The sequence below is a fragment of the Amblyomma maculatum genome, chromosome 1, assembly GCF_055883805.1.
Source record: "Amblyomma maculatum isolate TAMU_Amacu chromosome 1, ASM5588380v1, whole genome shotgun sequence".
In the NCBI taxonomy this organism is placed as follows: Eukaryota; Metazoa; Arthropoda; class Arachnida; order Ixodida; family Ixodidae; genus Amblyomma; species Amblyomma maculatum.
The window spans coordinates 94,684,470-94,705,753 of NC_139344.1; the positions used below are offsets into that span (position 1 = coordinate 94,684,470).

General features: G+C 42.3%; 1 protein-coding gene across 1 annotated transcript in view; it reads right to left on the minus strand.

Moving 5' to 3' along the window:
* Positions 1-5,666: 5,666 nt before the first annotated feature.
* The window catches only part of LOC146203229 (sodium-coupled neutral amino acid transporter 7-like), a 58,819-nt gene continuing 43,201 nt past the window's right edge, over positions 5,667-21,284 (minus strand). Inside the window, exons 6-9 of the mRNA XM_084588589.1 lie at positions 13,213-13,363; positions 12,437-12,699; positions 11,112-11,311; positions 5,667-7,860 (exon numbers count right to left, since the gene is read on the minus strand). Of these exons, the coding sequence (XP_084444715.1) occupies positions 7,613-7,860; positions 11,112-11,311; positions 12,437-12,699; positions 13,213-13,363 (862 nt within the window). The 3' untranslated portion in view covers positions 5,667-7,612. The remainder of the gene's footprint in view (positions 7,861-11,111; positions 11,312-12,436; positions 12,700-13,212; positions 13,364-21,284) is intronic.

Below are 21,284 nucleotides of genomic sequence, written 5' to 3' on the forward strand. Positions count from 1 at the left end.
TGTTTTTGTCTTGGTTGGGTCCATGAGGGCCGTATGCGCCACGTGTTGGCCGTGCTGAGCGTGCCGTTCAGTGAGTTACTGAACTGCTGCCATCCCTGCCTGGCCAGTTGTGTTGCGTACTCCTCTGCCTTCCTTCACTACGGCTCCTCTTTCTCTCTTTCCACTTTCACTCCCAGCTCCCTCCCTTTCCTTACGGCGCGCGGTTGAGGCGTGTCCGCAGAAAACAAGTGAGACAGCACTGCGCGCCTTTCCCTTCCTATAAATCAATCTGTCAAAAATAGACGCGCATTGCGAACGCGCGCAGAAATCGAAATGGGCGGAAAAAAAGCAGCCATCGACATGAACGTTGCGTATTAAACTCCCGCTGTACTGGCTAGTACTGTGGTTTAGGCCTGATACAGTAATAAGGTTACTAGTTCCGTAATGGTATAACATTCCAGAACATCACCTGCGAAATTGCTGGAGGCACTAAAGTCTTGCGCGGAATTAGCTGGTGCGTTTCGGCTCCGTAGCTTCCACACTGCTTGCAATGCAAGTCGGCATCGCAGTGTAGTGGCGCACCGCTGCGCTGTGACCCTTTAAAGTGCGATGCGTTACAAGAAATTTCATTAAGTGTTTTATCGTACTTGATGCTGTTTCGTGTTAAAAACGGGGTACAGCGTGATTAGCGTGATTGCACTCCCCTTGACCGAACGACGATATGACAGCGGTAACAGAGTAACGCTGAAAATGCGCTTCTGTCGCTGAGCCCCGTGCGGTGTGACTGTGCACCAGCGGCAACGACAGGTGGTGGTGGAAATCGCTAGGGGTTGTCGTTACAAGCCATGGAGGAAGGAAAAACTAGGAGGGAGCGTGACGTCACGCGGCCAACCTTCGCAAGCCAAGCGGCGAGGAAGCCGTTCCCTTCCCCGTTTTTTCGCTCTCCCAGTCTGTCAATGCGCGCGTCTGCCTCGGCGCGGCTCTCATCGCGCCGATTCACCGGTGCTGAGCACGCGACAGCCTTGATATTTGGGCAGCCGTCTGGGCAGCACAAGACAATCAAGATATGCGCTACCTCAAGCTCCGGTCTGCCAAGGAGCAATGACATTCTACAAAAAACGCAATTTAACAAACAGACAAATCTTCCAGAACCCTATAGATCTCTATAGTTGGATAAAAGCGTCAGTTATTTGGCGGCAGCTCCAAACGGACATTTTATTTCATCCTTACATTTATTCCAAATGGTTTCCAGATGAGTTCAGCCTCGTCTGTTCTCTCTGTGGGCCCCAAAAGGTAGACAAGACACGCCATCCGTAATCAAGACATCAGAGAGTTTGTAGCCCTCTACCCAATTGCAGTGGGAGGCCTTGCTGCTGAGGTAGGCCACACACTACTGGCCCAGCTCCTTCCCTCTCCTGCCTAGACTTGGCTGCAGAACCACAAAAGGCTGTCGGGGAATACAGAAGAGGAACCCACTGCGGAGAGAACACCACCTCAACCAGCGCTCAAAACCTCAATTTAAGTTTACCACTCCTCTAAAACTCTGGGTGGACCACAGAATTTGGCAGATGGCCCACACCAGAAATTTCAAAGCTGATCCATAATGAACCAAGGGCCCATCAAGAAGTAGGTGGACCTACAAAATTTGGCAGTTCCCTGCCACCACCAAAATTTGAGTTGACCCACCGAATGTGTAGAACCACTGAAAATTTTCGGAATGATTAAAGCGTGGATTAATGTGTAGAATTAGTGTAATCATCAAATGAATTCAAAGAAAGGTCGTAGAGCAGGGGTTCCAAACACACGGTCCTTGGGCGGGCTGATTCCAAAAATTTCATCCCTTACTTTGAAAGCATATGCCAGCTTCACGAGTCAGCATTACCAACACACTCATTTTCGAAATAAAATAAACTAAAATGCCACGTCCCCAGACAGTTCATTCTTTGAGCAAATGAAAAGGCATTAACTGACCCCTCAGTCGGTGCAAATTTCGGACGGACGTCAACTGTCTTCAAAAGCAAGGCACCGACAATCTACCCTCTCATCTCAAACCCTGCATTTTTTTCTCTTGATAAGTGACTGCGGTATTTATCAACCCTGTCATTATTTATTTATTTATAGATACTGCGATCTGTACCAGGTCGCAGTATCTATAAATAAATAAATAATAAACCCTTTCAATAGCTTTCTCCAAGCCATCCTGAAGTGGTGACCGTCCAGTGTTTAAGCAGAATTAAGCGAGAACGCATAGCTTTTTTTTTTTCCACGAAGACTAGGGGAGAGGGTGGTGCAGTCCCAGAACAGGACGTTTTGGTTGATCTTTATTTTGCTGTTACCTATCATTTTTGATTTGATCATTATTTTGATTCTATTCATATTTTTGTTATTTTCTGTCCTGATCTCCAAGAGACGACATTTTCTGAATGTGGACCGCATAGCAATACGAGTTCGAGACCGCTGTCATAGAGCACTCAGAAAGATGTGCATGATTCATGCATGCCCCTATACTACCGCATTACTTTTTAAAGTTGTAGAGACACCAAAATTTGGGAAGCATGTTTTCATCTTTATCCTTAGATACTATAAAAGTCTGCAGCAACCGCCACGAACAACCCCACTGTGATAGACAGTAGTCCACTGCTAAAACTTTTCTGGTTACCTATAAATAAAGAGCTAAGCATCAGATTTGATCACAAGCAGAATTTCAATACCCCTTTGGTGTGGTCAAATTTTAAAAACTGCTTTCGTTCACTGTTTAGCAGACTAGTACAAAAGTACACAGCACATACCAAGGCCCATAGTTAACTGCCATTTTTTTGTATCCTATTCTAGAATAGTGCACCAGTGCGAGTGTCCATGATGTACAATGTGGAATTCACCTATGGCAGCTAAATAATTAATAACTAAATTTTTTTTCATGTAGTTTCGGTTTCAGCTGCTGAACTACGGCCACGTTTATGCATCCGGATTCAAACCCAACCGCAGTAAGTGTTCTGATGTAGACGAAACACTACGGCGCCCATACGCTGTGCAATGTTAGCGCACGTTAAAGATCCCCAGATGGTCAAAATTATTCTGTACCCTCTAAACCAGCACCTCTCACTTTCCTTTCACTCCCACCTTGGTGCAGTTAGTCAATTCCTTCATTACACTCTTTCATTTCACAATCCATTTTGTTTGTACAGAAACTGATTTCTGCATTTTACTTCGTACAATATAGCATGGCTTCTTTAACGTCAGCCCCAAAATTTTGAAGAAATTCACTCGTTCCATTCAAAGCGCTCCTCAGGTTCCGAAGCTGCGAAAAACATGCGCGGATAAGTGCACGACGGCTATGCTGGAATAAATATGGCGGCTGCAGCCACAGTAGTGCGGCTCTGACACTTGCGGTACTTTACCAGTATCAGTGACTAATTTTGAAAGCGCTGTAGCTCCATCTGTTGGTGCAACAGCGAAACAATGGCTCTGGACTGCCAAACGAGGCAGCCACGGATAAATGCAGCATCTTGCAAGTTTACATTTCTTTGAAGTTTTGACATCTGGCTGCTCGTAAAATCGTCCCAAGTCAACTTCAGCATCATGGCAAGACTGTACTGCACATGTCCTGATGGCAGGTCCAAGCACAGTGTCTATGAGTTTAGCGAATGGCTCGGGTGAGTGCATAGTACCTTTCTATGCAAAAATATTGCGGTTGCGAGTTCTCCCATTTAACTTGCACAGCCAATAATATGCCATGTGTTAACAAAAGCCTTGCAGTATGCAATATTTATTTTTGCCTTCACGTGCAAAAATAATAAGCAACACCAACCAGCCACAAAATTCTGCGTGACTGGTTGGTGTTTGTTATAGCAGAACTGGAATGCTATGCCAGCAATGGTGGTTAAAAAAAAAACAAAAAAAAACAGCGCTTTCTCGAAGCTCCAGCTCGCCTGATATGATGCTAATTTCCTCTTCTGCCTTGCTGAAACAAAAACAGCCATTAGGGAATCGGCGTAAATGTGAAATTCATTTGCATTTGCTGCATGCCGCCTGTTTGTGAGGTGCGTGTGGGCTGCGACAGGTTTTAGCAGATACCACACGAAGGTAAAATACTATACTGCCTATAATGCGTAAAAATTGGATGCTTAGAGTGCAGTGCTCCATTTCTTCAAGAATTTTAAGGCTGTCAACATAAGAGTTGAGTGCAGTTTTTAAATCCTCTTTGTCAGCAAAGCATTTCGAAATATACGTCAAAAATACACATTTTTTTTTTTAGCTTTTAAAGTTGGCTTTTCACAAGCACATTTTTTAAATTGGAGTCGCTAGCTGTAGTAATGGCACGGAAATCACGTTAGCTGCTTCTATGGCATAAAATAGAAAAAATAATTTTCGTATTTGCTGTATTAGAAACGCAAACAACAGCATTTTAAAAATGTGCATTGCAGGAAGCTCGAGCTAATTAATGCATACATTTGATGCTAAATAATTTCGAGCTGCATTGCCAATAAAGAAAATTCAAAGATGGGACTCAACTTTTATTCTGGTGACCTTCAAATTCTTAATATAATGTTGTCCCTTAACGTTAAATGTACAAAAGTTGATTACTTAACTTTAGTTAATCATTTAGTCCGCTTTGCTGTATAATACACCTGCACAGACCGCACCGACGTGTCTCTTGTAGTGTTTAAAAAGATGATCTGGAAACACTTAAAAAAAGCACCCGGTGTACAGGGCGTTGACAATCCAGCAATTTGTTTTTACCCAAAATTTAACCCTTCAATCTATACATAAGATGTTAACTGTACACTAAAAATTAATGTGCGAAAAAATATACAAGATGGGTGAAGATATGGTCGAAAATAAAATTTCAAATTCCTAAAATCTATTATCAAGTGAAACTGCAACTTTTTATTTCAGTTCAAAATTAAAGCTGAACTCTGGTAAAACCGTGATAAAGAATACAAGAGTACACTGCACACATCTGGCCAAGTTAAGATGTATAGGTTTGCATGCACTCCACTCTTCAGAACACATTTTTTCATGAGTTATATGTATATGTTTAAATGTGCCCTATTCTACAAGACATTAGAGAATGGCAAGTAAACAGTAGCAAGAAAAGCTAAAATACTACATATATGTGCATGTATTCTGGAACCCAGACCGTACGCATACCTTTGGTAATTAGTAACTTAAGAGGGCTTGGAGTTTCCCCTTGAGCTTGGTGCACAAATATGCAACGAAAGATATTTCTCTGTGCGTACATTGCAACCAAGTGACACAGTCCTATGCAGCATCTAGCACTCAGAAATGAAGTACAAAAGTAAGATCTCCCTTTTAGCTCACAGCTCCACAGCAGTATGATCAAAGCAAAATAATACTGGCTGGAGTTGGAAGAGGGTGGTAAACAGGGAAGGAGGAAATTGACTGCTCAAGGCATTGTCATGAACCATAGCCTTGTTAAGTGGGGCATTGTTCCCACAAGCATAGTTCTAAGAAAATGGGGGTGAAAAAAAAGAAGAGAGAAACAGCTTTAGCTAAATATTGCAACATCAATTCTCCACCCATGTTGAGGTTTAGAAAAAAAAAAAAAGACATTTAGAGATATAATCCTTACCAAGGAACCCAACATACTCCAAGACATTTCTCGAGGCAGGCAAATGCATGTTTCAGGATTTTTTAACATACATTTGAATGATGATTTCAATGGGTCCAGCAGCAATAGGTACTGCCTTTATTGAACTTTACAACCTTTTCTATACAAATAACTTGGGGACATCTCAATTTACAGCAGACACATATTGTTCTCACTCATACTGCACTGCACATGGGGGCACATTATGCTTTAGAAAAAAAAAAAAAGTATAACATGGCAAAGCTTTAAAGTCACTTTTGCACATTCTTCAATGCTTATCCATTTCTTACTGCAGCTTTTCCTTGCTACCCTAATAAGTGGTTCTAAATTTCACACCAGTGTGGTATTCATTTTTCTGAACAAATCATTTTTAACAGCATCTTTTGTGACTTCTTCGATAGTAATTTTTATAAACATTACTGATTTTGTGCCATCACCAACATTATCCATCATTGATTCCAGCCCTGCATTCACTGATGCAGAAATGTCTAGCTTGTTTTCAATAATTTCAGACATTTCATAAGTGCAGTCATTCCTTACTATTCAATACACACATTAGTTTAACTGATAATGTTTGCAACATCACCATTATGTCAATCAAACAACGCACACCATTGGCTGCAGAACCTAGTTTGGGATTTCGTTCCCTATTCAAAAATTATTTTGAAGAATGAATTGATGGAGTGAAGAGGGACAGCTCTGCATGGCATAATGCAGTCATCAGATAAATGAGCTCGAAACATCTGCAAAATTACACCAAAGCTATACACTCAGAGCCCTGCATGCAGCGTACAAGACAAAAATATGTTTGAAAGTAGCGTAAAATTTTGGCACAAAGTATACTATGACTTTAAAATCAAGCACGCACATATAAAGAGTGAGCATATAAAAAAAAAGCAGCTGTTTCCTGCCCCATGAACAAGCACAAATTTCACAGATCTCAGCAACTTAAACCACATAAGATTGCGCTTTCTGGCAAAACTGCCACACAAATACAACAATAATAATATGTAAATAATATATAAATAAAGTCTGTGTAAATAATTCCCAACGGCCCTGACAACTCCAGCTTCATAGGAAAACAGTGCCTACTTTGCTGGAAAGTGAACCGTGTGCCATTTTTAATAAGTGCTTACATAAAAAGAAAAACAAAGAAGAAAGGAAAATAGTTCAAGAGTTCATTATATTATGTGGCAACTGTAAAAAGAAAACAGCTGTAACATGTATATGCACGTTAAAAATATATAAAGGCTCATCTTTCCTGAGCAGTCAATACGAGTACATGATGTGGCTTCAATGTGACAATAAAAAAAGATCAAAACACTAATGCATACACTACTATCCACTGTTATGTTAAAAAAATATTGCTGAAAGTAGCTTCTTAATTGTGGTTCACCAATTCCGTGGGATGGAATGCAGTACAGACTTTTAACTTCTGTTCTGTGCAAGAGCACCAATATTTTTAAGTTAGCACACATATAGAGAGCTTTGCAGTGATACTTAATAGTTCAGAGGAAATACCATAAGTAACCTATTCCATTCCTCCAGACGACTACAGTTATACACAAAATAAAATATACATAATGTGCACAAACTAATCTCATCTCTAAGTAATCTCAGAATAAGCAATGACATGCATAAAAAGCGACAGGATACTAAAAACAATATCAAATAATGTTAGACTAGCTTGAAGAATTTCCATGGCTACCACAGTAAGGTACAGGAAAAAAGTAATTTCACTGTACTGACCACTGGTGCCACATAGCACCAATGCATTATTTGAGGCCTGACATCTCAAAATTTCCATGAATGTATACAGCTGTACTTTTGGTGAAACATGCATAGTGACATCCTTGAAATGTAACCTGTAGACCTAAAGTCACTGTATGTTGGGGCCCCCTAAGCATGAACAGCATGAAGTCCATAGAAAGAAGCAGTACCAAGTCTGCTATGATTTTGTACCACACTATTCAAGCATCGATGGCACTTTACAGGCTATCAGCTACAGAAATTGTAGTCAGGTCACCAGTCACCTGATGCAGACCTTGTGAAATAAGAAAACAGGCGTTCTGTTTTTGGCACTGTGCACAACTGAACGTCAGCCGCGCGCCCACGGCCCAAAATAACATCCATTATGGACATGGTGAGCACTTGGCCAAAGATGAATGTGCCCAGTGCGACACACAGCACAGCCGTTGCTAGCTTCCATTTGGTCTTGGCAAAGTAGTATGACCTGTCCAGTTTCACAGAGACGAACAACAGGCACAGCCCTGAGTGAAAAAGAGAGAGAAACCATTTACAATGTCAGCCCGCAAACTGAGAGGCAATGCAATGAAACGCTGAAAAGCACCAGCAAAGAAAACAAAAAATATGACACAAAGAAAGCATACATTCAAATGAAACTGAAATCTCCATCTATGCACCTACCATACACTGCACATGATTGGTCAAGCTTGGATACATGTGCGGCTAACATCTGAATGTAGGATAATGCCACTATCTCACCGATAGCTAAGAACATGCACCCACAACACGATCAGGAAAGACGCCAGCACAGAGCCAAACACTTCGTAACAAAACTAAGCAGAATGCCACCCAAGACGTTTGCCTACCCAGATGCCACTTTCGACGATAACGGGAACTCCGTCTCAGTGGTACGACGGGTCCGGAATAGAGCAAGGCAGATATATACAAGCAGAGTAGACGCCACGGCAGCGGAGGAAGCTGCGATCGCCCTAGCGTGCGTTAGTACGGACGTGAAGGTGATCATCAGTGACAGAAAATCGGCAATAAGGAATTTCTGCAAAGGCAAAATATCATACTACGCGTTGAACATATTATCGAAAAGCAACATAGACAGAGGGATCACCCTAACCTGGGCCCCTGCTCACACCAACATACCAGGAAACAAAGTGGCCAACGCCCTTGCCCGAGCGCTCATTATCCGGGGGGGACGCCGGCCTCAACCTGACTTTTAAGGTCGAGATGCTCGCGACCTATAGCGAAGTCATCGAGCACTACAAGTTAGGATGGCGGAAATATCCACCCCAGATAGGTCCCTCACGTCCACAGAGGCAGTCACCTGGCGCCGCCTGCAAGCCAAGAACCACATGTCTCCCAGATGGAGATAACTTACGCAAACTGGAAATCCGGAGGACCAATTCTGCAAATTCTGTAAAGATATAGGAACTCTAAAACATATCCTCTGGGAGTGCAGCCACTCCTCGGGCTACAATTTATTCAAGGACGCAGAAGCATGGGAGACCGCGCTTCATAGCAAAGACCCGGCGACGCAGGCCAACATTATCTGTCTGGCAACCGAAGCGGCGAACCACTTCGTCTACTAACCCCTGCCCCTTAGGGTGACATCGGGCTCCCTGGACGCCTGCGAGCGGTACCGGAACTCCGGTGTCCCCTCTTCCGGACAATAAAAGTTTTCCCCACCACCACCTTTCTGGCCCAAACTAAACAGCCTACTAACCTGCAGCTACATTCTTACATTGGCTGCCTCCCTCATAGAGCATACACCTGATGCTGCTTCACTGGCTACTGCACGATACCCACAATACTCTCACGTGAACACAAGCTGCGCCAAGAAATGTGGGTGCACTGGTGTGAGCACTGCTGGCAAGTGTGAGAATGAATAAAAACTACACAAGAAACATGCACTATATATACATCACATTCATAATGTTTCTTTTGTTCCTTCAAAAGTTAGCCTTGAACAGCCTACAGCCTTTGGCTTTCTGCTATCAAACCTAGTGGCAGCTAATACCAGAACTGGAGTGTTCATGAGACTTTCTATCAGCTCACAGAAGCACCCTTTTGGGAGCAAAATTTCTGAAGGCAAACATTCAATATAAAGTTTAGGTTTGAAATTCTGCATTTCAGACTTTTTTTTTCTAGGATACAATGGGCATAGGTTAACAGCTGCTTAATAGTGCAGCAACCCTCTGCTCTGCAGTCAAAATAAAATAAAAGGCCAGGACCTCTAAATGGTTTTGCGACTAGTCTGAATGTTATCTTCAAGCCCTTTGCCTTCAGCATAACTGCCATAGCAGAAGGTTTTGTCCACTGTGCTGATAACTCCGCAGATGAGATGGCAGCAACTGAGAATGTGTATTCCATGGCAGTGCAGCCATCAATCAAGCCTTTATTATCAGGTTAAGCTTTACATACAATGAAGGGCAGCCTTTGTGTATAGTTCTTGAGAAGAGCTTGTTTATATAATTTAAGTACTGAATCAGGGCTTTAGGTGACTGAACAGTTGAATTTCTGAGCTAAAGATGTTTATATTAACAGGGTTATAAATCATAATGCTCCGAGGACTGAAAAGTGTTAAAGGGAAGTTGAAGAGGTTTTTTTTTACATTTGGAGGAGATACAACGTTTCAAATACACCAAGTCTGTAGGTAAAGCACGTGAACTGGTTTTACGCCAGCATTTAAAATGACGACGTAATTACAGATTAGATGTTGTCTTCTCCTCAATGCACTGGAATAGTGCAGGGGGACTCGTATTGACATCATTGTTGCAGAATTTTTAGATTTCTCCTGGCCTCGCCCACATGCTCTGGTGCGTCGTCCGATGCTGCCAAGCAACGCTTCGTCAGCTATACATTCGGTGGCGTTGTTTTTTTTTCGTCAAGCAATCTTTTCTTTGCTAGAAACGTAACTCCACTATACATGATGTCATTGTTGCGCCACAGCCTGGTGTGGTGCACTGCGGTTAAGTCTGAATACCGAAGTAACTGAATTCGGTGATTACATCGGCAATTCAAATGCTAGCACAAAAAGACTTCACATTTGTTATCTGCAAGTTTCATACATTTGTCCCCTTTAAGCTTGCCAAAATCTGAAACCTCTTTAGCTGCCCTTTAAGTAAACACACATTTAGGCTTCACAGACATGAAAAAGTCACAACAGCTAACTACTAAAAAGCACCATGTTGCACCCCATCTTGTCCACTACAACTATGTCATTCCTATGCCCACAAACCATAATGCACTAATACAGCAACACAACAAGCGTGAATAGCATTCGAATCAGGTCCTTGAACAGCTTTCTTTCAGCTTTGCATGCCTCCTTCAAGCAAAGGAAATATGCAGGAAATAATTAGCTTCAGATAGGCTCTAGGATATGGGAATCATACACTGATTGTTGCATTAAATACTGCACGTGAAGCTCTTGATAGTTTATAAAATGACCTCTGAGCTATCCAGGTAACTATAATCAAAAGCTACTCGACATAATAAAATAACTAGGTAAATCAGTATAGCTTCATGTTACAACAAAAACAAAAAAATATGTTTGTCCTATAACAAATTTATCTGCACTCTTCATGGATAATGCAAAATAGCCACAACAATTCTGCTGCACAAAGTGAATTGTTGCATCAGTCACTTCTGTAGTGCAAGAACTGAAGAGCAACACCATATAATGCACCACAACCTTCTAAATATAGGCAAGCATCTCTGTGGGCTTCACAGAGATTAAGTACCCAACAGTGTGTGTTGTACTTACCCGGAAAGATGAAGATGAAGGTAGCAGCAAGTGAGCCAATCATGCGGATGACAATGCTGATGTTTGGCACAAGGCAGGCCAAGATAACAGTAGTTGAAAACCACGAAGACACAATTGCTGTGCGGCGAAGAAACTCATTCTTGCGCTTGGCATCTTCATCAAGACCACGCAGCTGTCCATAGAGGTCATCCACTGCTGTCCTGCAAGTCATATTTAAGCGGTAAGAATGTGCAAAAAACGTTCAATGGAAAGATTATTTTTTTTTCAGAGTGATAACACAGTGTAAACTGCATTATCAGAGAGTATATAATGCAGGGGGTATACAGTTGTGCCTCGTTAATATGGCCCCCGATAATAGATAATATGGACGACTCGAATTATGGACAATATTTCTGGGAACCAAACTTTTCCAATGTGTTTACGCCTTGTTAATATGGAAACTCGCTGTCCGTACAATGGACAAGGAGGAAATGCAGAGGGGCCATTGGTGCCAATGCACTTCCGTCGCGTTAACATGGACAGCGGTCCAAGCAAAATCTCTACTGCAGTAGCCAAATGTTTCATTTCCTGCACTTTGAGTACAGGCCATTTGATGAACTCAATTAACAAGTTTAAATTACAAGGTGACGAGCCTTTTCCTCTGCGGTTTCATGCTTTATACCGCGAAGTTGCTCAGCCAATGCATTCATCTTACCGTTCCCCGTATCATTTATATGAATAGCTGCGAATAAATCTTCCTCTGCAGCTCGTGCAAAGTAGAAAGTCAAATTAGGTAGCTTCTAGCTGACTAAGCAATGCCATGTATTGAAATTTACTCATCTATACATGGTACGCTATTATGCTATCATAGACCACTAGACGCATCAAGCTGCACCACAGGATTTCAGTCATAATGGTGTCCGGTGTAATGAGCTGGTAGTTCTCAAAATTATCTAATTTCTACTTCAATGTTTACCTCTATTCACAGAACCTGACTTTAATCATTGTGATTGTATCAATATTTTTTTCTATGCAACTCCTTATTATGGATGACTCACTTTATGGACAGTTTTGCACAGAGACGAAAATGTCCACATTAATGAGGCATTACAAATTGCAAACAAACAGCTCTAAGTGTTCTGTTAAATATGCAAGTGCTTAGCAATGCAAAACCAGATTATGACTCTGACTACTATTCTATTATATTCCACAAGGTGAAATGTATGCCAGCTGCAGCATGTGTAGCCCCCAGCTGCACACAAATGCAGGTACTACTAGTATGTAATAAGGAAGATTGCAACAAGAACTTGAGTAAAACAAAAGGGGCAAAAATGGTGATGTCATACCTGCCACAAAAGATGAGGATGGGGTAAGTGGTGATGATCTTGAGTGCCATAGCCAGTATGCCCACTAGAACAAGTGGTTGGCGAGCATCGTAGAGCTCCAGTATGTCACTAGCCACACCATGGCCAAAAGTCAGGTATCCAAACACTCCTGCCACTGTGTACAACAGTGCTGTCAGCAGAGTAGCACTCAACACAGATTTGGCAAACGTTGACAGCCTTCGGTCCTCCAGGCATGAGTAGATAGGAACAGAGCTCACGTGGCACTGCAAGTCCACAAATACAGGTCAGAATGCATGCAGCGACCTCTCTGTTTCTTTTTTTTTTTTCTTATACTGTTATGACTGCATGGCTCAACTTGCCTAGACTACAGATGCATTCGAAGATGCATTCAAACTTCTCTCATAACCTCTAGTATGTACTCCTGAGGAGGTGCTTTTAGTGGCGTCCGCATAAAGCCCTTCAAAAAAGAGGCAGTGCGGCCACAACGTCCTAAAGGTAAAGATTTCTATATTTTTCCAGTACATGCTTGAAAAACTCCTGTACTAAGGCACAACTGTTGCAAACATGCACTCATCTGTCAAGGCTCATTACAAGTGTGGTGTGGCATAGCACACAACTATGTGGTTGTAGTTCAGTATAGCTTGTAAAGCATGGTGTAGGACAATGCTTTGATTTTACCTCTACATCAAATTTTTTACAAGGTGAACAATACTTCAAACATATTCACAACACTTTCATCCTTTAAAACATGGCCAAAGAAAAAATAAGTCACTTGCCTGGTAGCCAAAACATACTACTGGCACAGCAGTCAAGACATCCTCTAAGGAGTCTGGGGCAGTTCTGGCGCCTTGTGAATTATAGTCTCCAACAAAGTACTCCACTACTACCAAGAGAACCAGATAGAGGGCAGCAAAGACTCCAAACATGCTGCAATAAAAAGAAGCAACAGGCTTTCATTTTGAGAGCATTAAAAAATAAATAAGATGACAGCCACACATGCATACCTGAACAACAATTTGATTAATGCTAAGCATGAAGCAGAAGAGACTTGGCTCTTTCCCTACCATGAAAAAAGTGACCATATTATGCGAGTTTTGCTCATTTTTTTTTTCCCTCCTGAAACTATGGAGCTTTTAAAATTTAATGCAATACATCACAATGAAGCATGTTTTGTGCCTTACTGGCAAAAGGAAGTTTCTAGATAAGGTCTGATCAAACTTGCAAAGATATGCATGTATACAAAAAGAAAAAATGAAAGATGGCTTAGCTCTGCTGTGCCTGGATATATGTAGCGAAAAGCAGTGACTACCTCAGGATCAGAAGAAAATTTCTCCAGTCTTCTGTGCCATTCGCCAGCAGCTAAACTCTCCTTGGCTTCCATGTCGAGTACGTCTAATTTCACCGGCGTTCTATAATTCGTTTACAGGAAAGGAAAGGCACAGCATCTGTCACTCACGAAAGGCAAGAAGCGCCACCCGGCGGCGTTGGAGTGCACTCGTTCCCGCTTGGTCCTCATAGCCGACGGCAAATGGGCGACGCCACATCCTTGACGTCATCCTAATTGAGCGACTTAACTATTGTAGTCTTTCGTACTTTCAAATTGCACGCCAATTGCAGTATCTGTCAATCGCGGAATCCCGCTATCATCCTCAAGGAACTATGAAGAGTGTTCCAAGAGCCGGGGCGTGGCACAGCGGTAAAGTGCTCGGCTGGAGATCCAAGGGATGGAGGTTCAATTACCGGATGGAGACTAAATATTATTATTATTTTTTTTAATGAGGAGGAGTCGCACACCACTTAATCGTTGCTAGGCGACGCCGGCAGAGCTTGGCGAGGGGGCTGCGCAGCTAGCCTTGGCTGTGACGCCAGTCAGTTGTGGCATACGGCATACGTCACTCCGGCTCATGCGAAGCTCGGCTCTGACCCTCGTAGTGAAGCTTTTCGCTTCAAAAAATATTAAGAAATACTGGAACATACAAAATTTCTGCCTATACAATAAAAATATTTCTGAAAAGAAAAAGAAAATTAAAGTTCTAGCTTATACAATTTTTGGGGCTAGAAGATATCAGTTCAGGGTTTATAGTGGGGTGCGCACTGGTTGAACCAGTCAGGTGATCCAGCCGTGTGTATGTAGCTAACTTGCATGATTAGCCATGTTTCAAGGTACATACCATGCTGGTAGAAGCAGCCATTCTCAACCTCTATGCTCCAGTGTTTTCATAGGCAGTTAAATTTGAAATCTTGGTAACAATATTCAATAAGAGAGGGGTTCTACTCATATAATTATTGTAACGTATATTGCCAATCCCATGTGGGATTATAACAGCAAGAGCGCAGGTTAAAAATGAACATAAGAAAATAGGCAAGTTATGGCAAATTAGCAGGGTACAAAATGCAACAACAAACAGCATTTCAGTATCAGATTATTTAGGTAAACAACATGCATAAATTTGAGTACTAAATAACAAACTTTTGACTTCCTGACTGTAAGAGTGGACAGTTTTAACTGCAGATGGAAGCAAAATGCTGGCTGAAAACGATTCAGCACATATAAGAACCAGGTAACAACAAGATAAGTTATGGGCCAGCTGGTCCAACATGACTGCCCACTTGTTTGCTCATATTTTCCACTTCTATCTCCCAAGTCTTGTGTTGCTTCAGCATCTCCTTCAGCCAGACAGCAATTAGAATGAGCGCTCCAAAATAGGCATAACAGACAAATAGCCTCTCACAGTCCTGTAATCAGGTCAAAAGCTACAGCTGAGTTGCAATTATTGTGTTCATAAGAAGCGTTTAAACAAAGATTTACTTTATTTATTGACATTATTTAGTGACAGGCAGCTAGTGATAAGGAGGTCAAGAGTAATACCATTCACATACTGTTAATCGAAAGAATGAGCATTCGAAGCAGTCAGTACAGAATGAGTACTTATTTAGTGTGTGAATGTATTTACAGTGCACAGGTTTCTGGAGTATCTAGACTATAGATATGACCTTACATATCAATGTAAAACAGGTTATGATGTAGGCTGGTTAGATTAGCTCTATCTGCAGGGTAAGTGTACTGGCTCCATTGGTTTGGTTTGGTTCATAGGGCTTAATGTTACAAAGCAACTCGGCGAGAGTTGCCATAGTGGAGGGCTCCAGAAATTTCAGCCACATGGGGTTCTTTATTGTGCACTGACACTGCACGGCGAATGGATGCCCTGCTTTTGGCCACCATCAGAAAGTGGCTGCCGCAGACAGGATTCGATCCCACATCTTTGGGCATAGCAGTCAAGTACCCTAACCAGTATATTACAATGGCAGGGTATATCAGCTCTATTAAGTAAGTCAGTTGGTGAATCAGTCTGCTCATACTTATTGTAAATAAACCTCGCTGCCTTTCTTTGCACTTGTCCTATTTTGTTTATGAGTTTTTTAGTAAAGACAAATCAGACTACATTAGCATATTACAGGACAGTCTTATAAATGCACTGTAGGCTAATACAAACGTCTTCGATAGTGTGAGCGTAAACCATCTTTTGTGAAAAAGCAATCATATTAAAGTGGCGAATGTGATGTAATTTATTTGAGAGTCCCATATGAAGTAGTGACATATAATTAATCTGTGGTAATTTATGTTCTTTACTTAAGTGACTGGAGTACAACTGATGGTATACTGAGCCAGATTTGTATTCTTTAATAGTTAATGGCTAAGTGGCAGATTTTTTTAATGTTACGCCACTTGTATAATGCCTCAAAGGCATCATTCAGAGCTGCATGTCTTCAAATAATTATTTTCATGTTAGATGACACAAACGAAGGAGAAAAGCCGGACATTAGAGCAAATATTTGCTGGTAAACCATTATAAAGATAAGGAATGAAACACAAAGGTGGAAGCAGGCTCCAGCATCTTTGAGCAACAGAAGAAAGCTTTAGAGAATTCTAATATTTTTTGGAGCGTGCTTCCAGGGTCAAATGCCTTTAATAAAAATAATAATAATTGGTTCACGCGAAGGGAAAGGTGCAGTATCTGTCACACTTGCTCCGTGGACACCTCAATCGCACCACAAGAGAAGGAAGAAAGGGGGAATGAAAGTAGACAGAGAGAAAGAGGAGCCCTAGTGGAGGGCTACGAAGTAATTTCGACCGCCTGTGGATCTTTAACGGGCGCTGACATCGCACAGCACACGGACGCCGCTTCATTTTGCCTCCATCGAAACGCAGCTGCCGGCGACAAACGCCTTCAATAATTGCAATTTTCTAGTCCTAACATATATTAAAGATCGATTTGATCCCTTTCTATTTCAGATTGAATGCTCTGCTGAATATGCATGCATCTCTGACAAAGCTCTTTTGACAAATGGCCAAAAGATGTGCAGACGTTCAGAACAACACAGGCTACCCTGAGCAGCATTTCAGAACAGACTAGCAGCAAACAGAATGCCCACTTGTGCACTTCGTAATTGAACATCAAGTTTGAGTAAGAACTTTTGCCTATTCTGACTTAATAAATTCAAACTAATTACTAAAGTCTGTCACTTTGATGCAATGAAGTATTGCCACTAGTTTGAAGTTCACATCAATGAGCAGTACATTTCCATTCTCTGCCTTGAGCATATAATTTCTGATCCTACTTCCATAGTATTGGTTGGGAACAAACTGAGCTCATCTATGGCTTGTAGGGGTAAAGCTTTTGCTTATAACCAAATAAGTTCAGCATAGCCAAGGGAAGCACAAACTAAGTGAAAAGGGCTACAATTAAATTTCAACGTAAAAAAAATCGCAATGGCTTAGCTAGGTTAAGCCTGGTAATTGCGAAAGCAATAGCTGGCTACGCCTAGGTTCAGCTGGTGGTGTAGCTGGTTGTGGTGCTTGTGGTTATGCTTATGGTTATGCAGTGATTCACTCTGGCCACGGCATATGGTTCAACTATAGTTTATTGCGGGATGCTACCTGGTTATTCTATGCATAACCGGACGCGATATTCGGAGGTCGTGGGTTCGGTCCCCACCATCGGCACGTTGTTTTTTCTTCTACTTTGTGTTTAATTATCTTTCCCCTAAGCAGATTGCATTATTCATTTCTGTGATTATCCAAGTGAAAATTAAAAAAAAAAGACATAAAACATAATCCCCAATGCTTTCCTTGGCCTCGCCGACTGTTGGCTTCTTTCCTTCATGTATTATAACGAGCACCCTCATTTCCCCTTCATTTATCTGCTTGTAGCGAGGCAAGGAGTGCGTGGCTGCAACGATATACTTGGTTGTGGGTGAGGTTAAGGCAAAATGTACAACTGCCACTCCGGCACCGGCTGCAACGGCATTCTTTACGCCAGCAGAAATGAAAGCATCTCTGGAGACTGCGTTGGTTCCACCTGCCGCTAGGCCACCTCCTACAGTATCCAACGTTGCACCCCCGGCGGTAGCTGCGGCTGCAGCTCCATAATAATTCTTAGCTTTAGGAGCATGTGGCACAAATGTAGCTCCGCCCGGCGTAGATAAACGTTGGGCTTAACTCTCGATGTGTAAGGGCGTACCCGAACCGGCGCCCCAAACATCGTTCTAAACGGTCTCACAACAGTCTCAGGGATGACGTCACTCTGGCTGTAGCGCTCCCTCACGGAGGGAGCGGGAGTTAGGCCGCGGCTGGTAGCTACTGCCTCGCGAGCCGACGGCACGAGTTGGGGCCCCTGTTTTTGTGGCAGATGGGATGACGTCACTCCGGCTGTAGCGCCTCTCATGGAAAGAGCGGGAGTTAGGCCGCAGTTGGTAGCTACCGCCTCGCGAGTTGATGGCGCAAGTAGGGGCCCCTGTTTTTGCGCAGCTGTGCTTGGCGGTGCGCCAAAGATCAACGGTAGCTACCGCCTCGCTACGCGAAGGGCTGAAAAGTGAAAGTAGTATTGCTTTCGCCAGAAAACATGAGATACTACCGTTGAAAGTCGAGCTAGTTGGCCAGACGACATGATGTACCACGCAGCAGAGTAGGGGTACACACAACAAGCATTGTCCTTGTTTATGTGCATTGTGTGCTTCTCCTTTGTTTCGTCGCCTACTCTGCTGCGTGGTGCATCATAAAAAACATGGTCATTTCTTGACGAGTTCGTCCAAGAATTCGCATGTACGATGCCCTCTTTACACAATTTTCTCATTCTCTACTGTCTTTCAACCATAATGCCTCAATCAGCTGAAAGAGGTGTACAAATATTCAAGAATTTCAAATAAAGACTTGAATATCCTCCTATTTGGTTTGCTGAACGATTAAGATTGTGCACATTAATAACTATTAGAAACAAATTGAATTTAGTCTCAAATTTTCTAATAGTCTTCAAACAACAGACATGAAGTTTGAATAAACTATACAGTGCTTTTCTTTGATGACCGATTCAAAAATATAATCCACTCTAACTCCGCACAGCATGCTGCCTCAATCCGCCTGCGCCGAATGGATGCCAAACTCATGGCGAGGTCCATTCAGGTGGTGGCATTCATAATGCTCATACATGGCATACAAGAATGGGCAATGCGGCAGAGTGCAGACAGGTTTAGCAAACCAAGAAAGGCTTGTTAGCTTGATCTCGGGGGCCACTGCTGATATGTAGCTCTCGTTGCTCTCACCTCCTGAGTTACTCCGCTGCTAGTTCATTCGATGTCATCATCAGTAAAGAGTAGTAGTAATTTTCCAGTACGCAAGACATGATGGTGACTGGGTTCAATTCATTAGGAAAAGCAATGGGGCAAGTTGTCACTGGAACCTTCAGAACTAACTGCATTGCAAGAAACACAAGAAACACACTGACATTAGGTTCCATCACTATTTTATTCGCATTCGATTTCATTTTTAGTGACACTGCTTGCGTTCAATTCGGTTTGAAAAAACTACTACAGTCAAATCTTGATATAATGAATCTCGCAGGACCGCAAAAAATTGTTCATTGTTTTGAAATATCGTTCCAATGAAAAATCTGTGATTATAAGCCAGTGGTCAATCCTAGGTATGAAAATGACGCACTTTCACAGTAGGCACGTATGTAGAGAAGCAAAACCTCAAATGAAAATGTTGCACTAACTTCGAAGTTGATTTATTTCAAGAAATAAGTTATTTCCTTCCGCCTTGTGCAGCAAACACGACCACATACTACATTACTCCACTACAGCACATACACCTTTCACTCTGCAAAACACCACATCGGGTGCGTGATTGCACCGAGCGACGAAGGTATGGACTTTGTCCATGTTCCAAAAAACATCAGAGTTTGATATGACCTCATCTTCGGTGCTCCCTGAAGTTTGAAAATCTTGTCGCTGTCTTTCAAAATGATATCGGCGGTTGATCGAACAATGCTAGCTGTCCGCAGAGGCCGGTTATTTTTTCCCTGTTCCGATTTCTTGCAGTGAAGGCTGCGTTCCTATCTTTTTGGCACTTCGCTGGCTGGAATCATCGTCAGATCTCGCACAAACTTCACAATAAGATAATCCACGACAAAAAAAAAAATACCGTCCCGCATACGCGAACAGCACGAACGAATGAGCGATGAATGACACACAACAGGGAATGGAGGAAGAAAAACGGCAGGCGGCTAGGCTGGCTAGGCTTGCTGGCCACTGCATAATAAACCACAACTTTGTGGTGGTGCTAGGAGCTGGAACTAGATAGGCGAAGGTGCTGAGGGGAATTTGGAGAGGAATTATGGTGCCCAGGCTTACTTTCGGAAATGCAGTTTTGTGCCTAAGAGCAGAGGTACAGTCGACGTTAGAAATAAATCAGAGAGCCGTCGGACGATGGGCACTGGGTACCCATGGCAAAACCACAAATGAGGCGGTACAGGGAGATATGGGCTGGGCATCTTTCAAAGCACAGGAAGCTCAAATATTATATGAAGAACGCCTGAGGAAATAGGTCAGTAACAGGTGGGCAGCTAAAGTATTTAAATACCTATACCTAAAAAGTGTTGATTCACAATGGAGGAAAAGAACTAGGAAACTAACCAGTAATTATGCTGGTCGCAAGGACAGAGAAATAAAGCATTAAATAACAGGTGAAAAACACAGAGGGTAAAAATTTGATAAATTCTAGGAAAAGAAATGGAGTTAGTACTACATTGAATGTGGAAAAGCCAGATCAGGAAGGCAGCTTTCTTTGATAACTCAAAAGGCAGTGCCCTACTTTTTGAAATTAGATCAGGGTGCCTTATGACACGGAGCTACAAAAAGAAATTTAACCATGAAGATGACATGTGTACAGTATGTGGTAAATCCATAGAAACAATTGGATCTGATACTCGAATGTGATGGTATCCATCCAGATGTTGCTGCAGGCGCAGTCACTCTTCCCGAGGCCCTAGTGTTTTGAGATACCAGGGGTCGGGTGAATGAATCTGTGGTGAAAGCTAGCAAAAAGCGATTGGAAGATTGGTGGTTTAAAAGCAGAAAAGTGACATAATGTTAGTGATGTAGAAATAAAAATTCAATAAATAGAATGATAGTAGAGTTAACCGATCTAAAACAATATTCAAGATATAGGGGGAAAAAAAAAAACGAACATGATAGCAACTGCTACCACCCCATTTCAAAGGGGACGCTACTATATTCCACCCATCCACCCACCCATCCACCCACCCATCCACCCACCCATCCACCCACCCATCCACCCACACACCCACCCGTCCGTCCGTCCCCCACCCAAGGGCCATACACACAGAAACGGCGGTTTCTGTCTCATGCGACAGTTGCGAGCTGCGGCACTGTTAACTTAAGCCGAATTCGTAATACTAATGTTCCTAGATTATAGAAGAAAAAATAAAATATGTACATTATTCTGAAATATACGCTATATTGAAATACGTAATTCTGAAATAGCTTTACA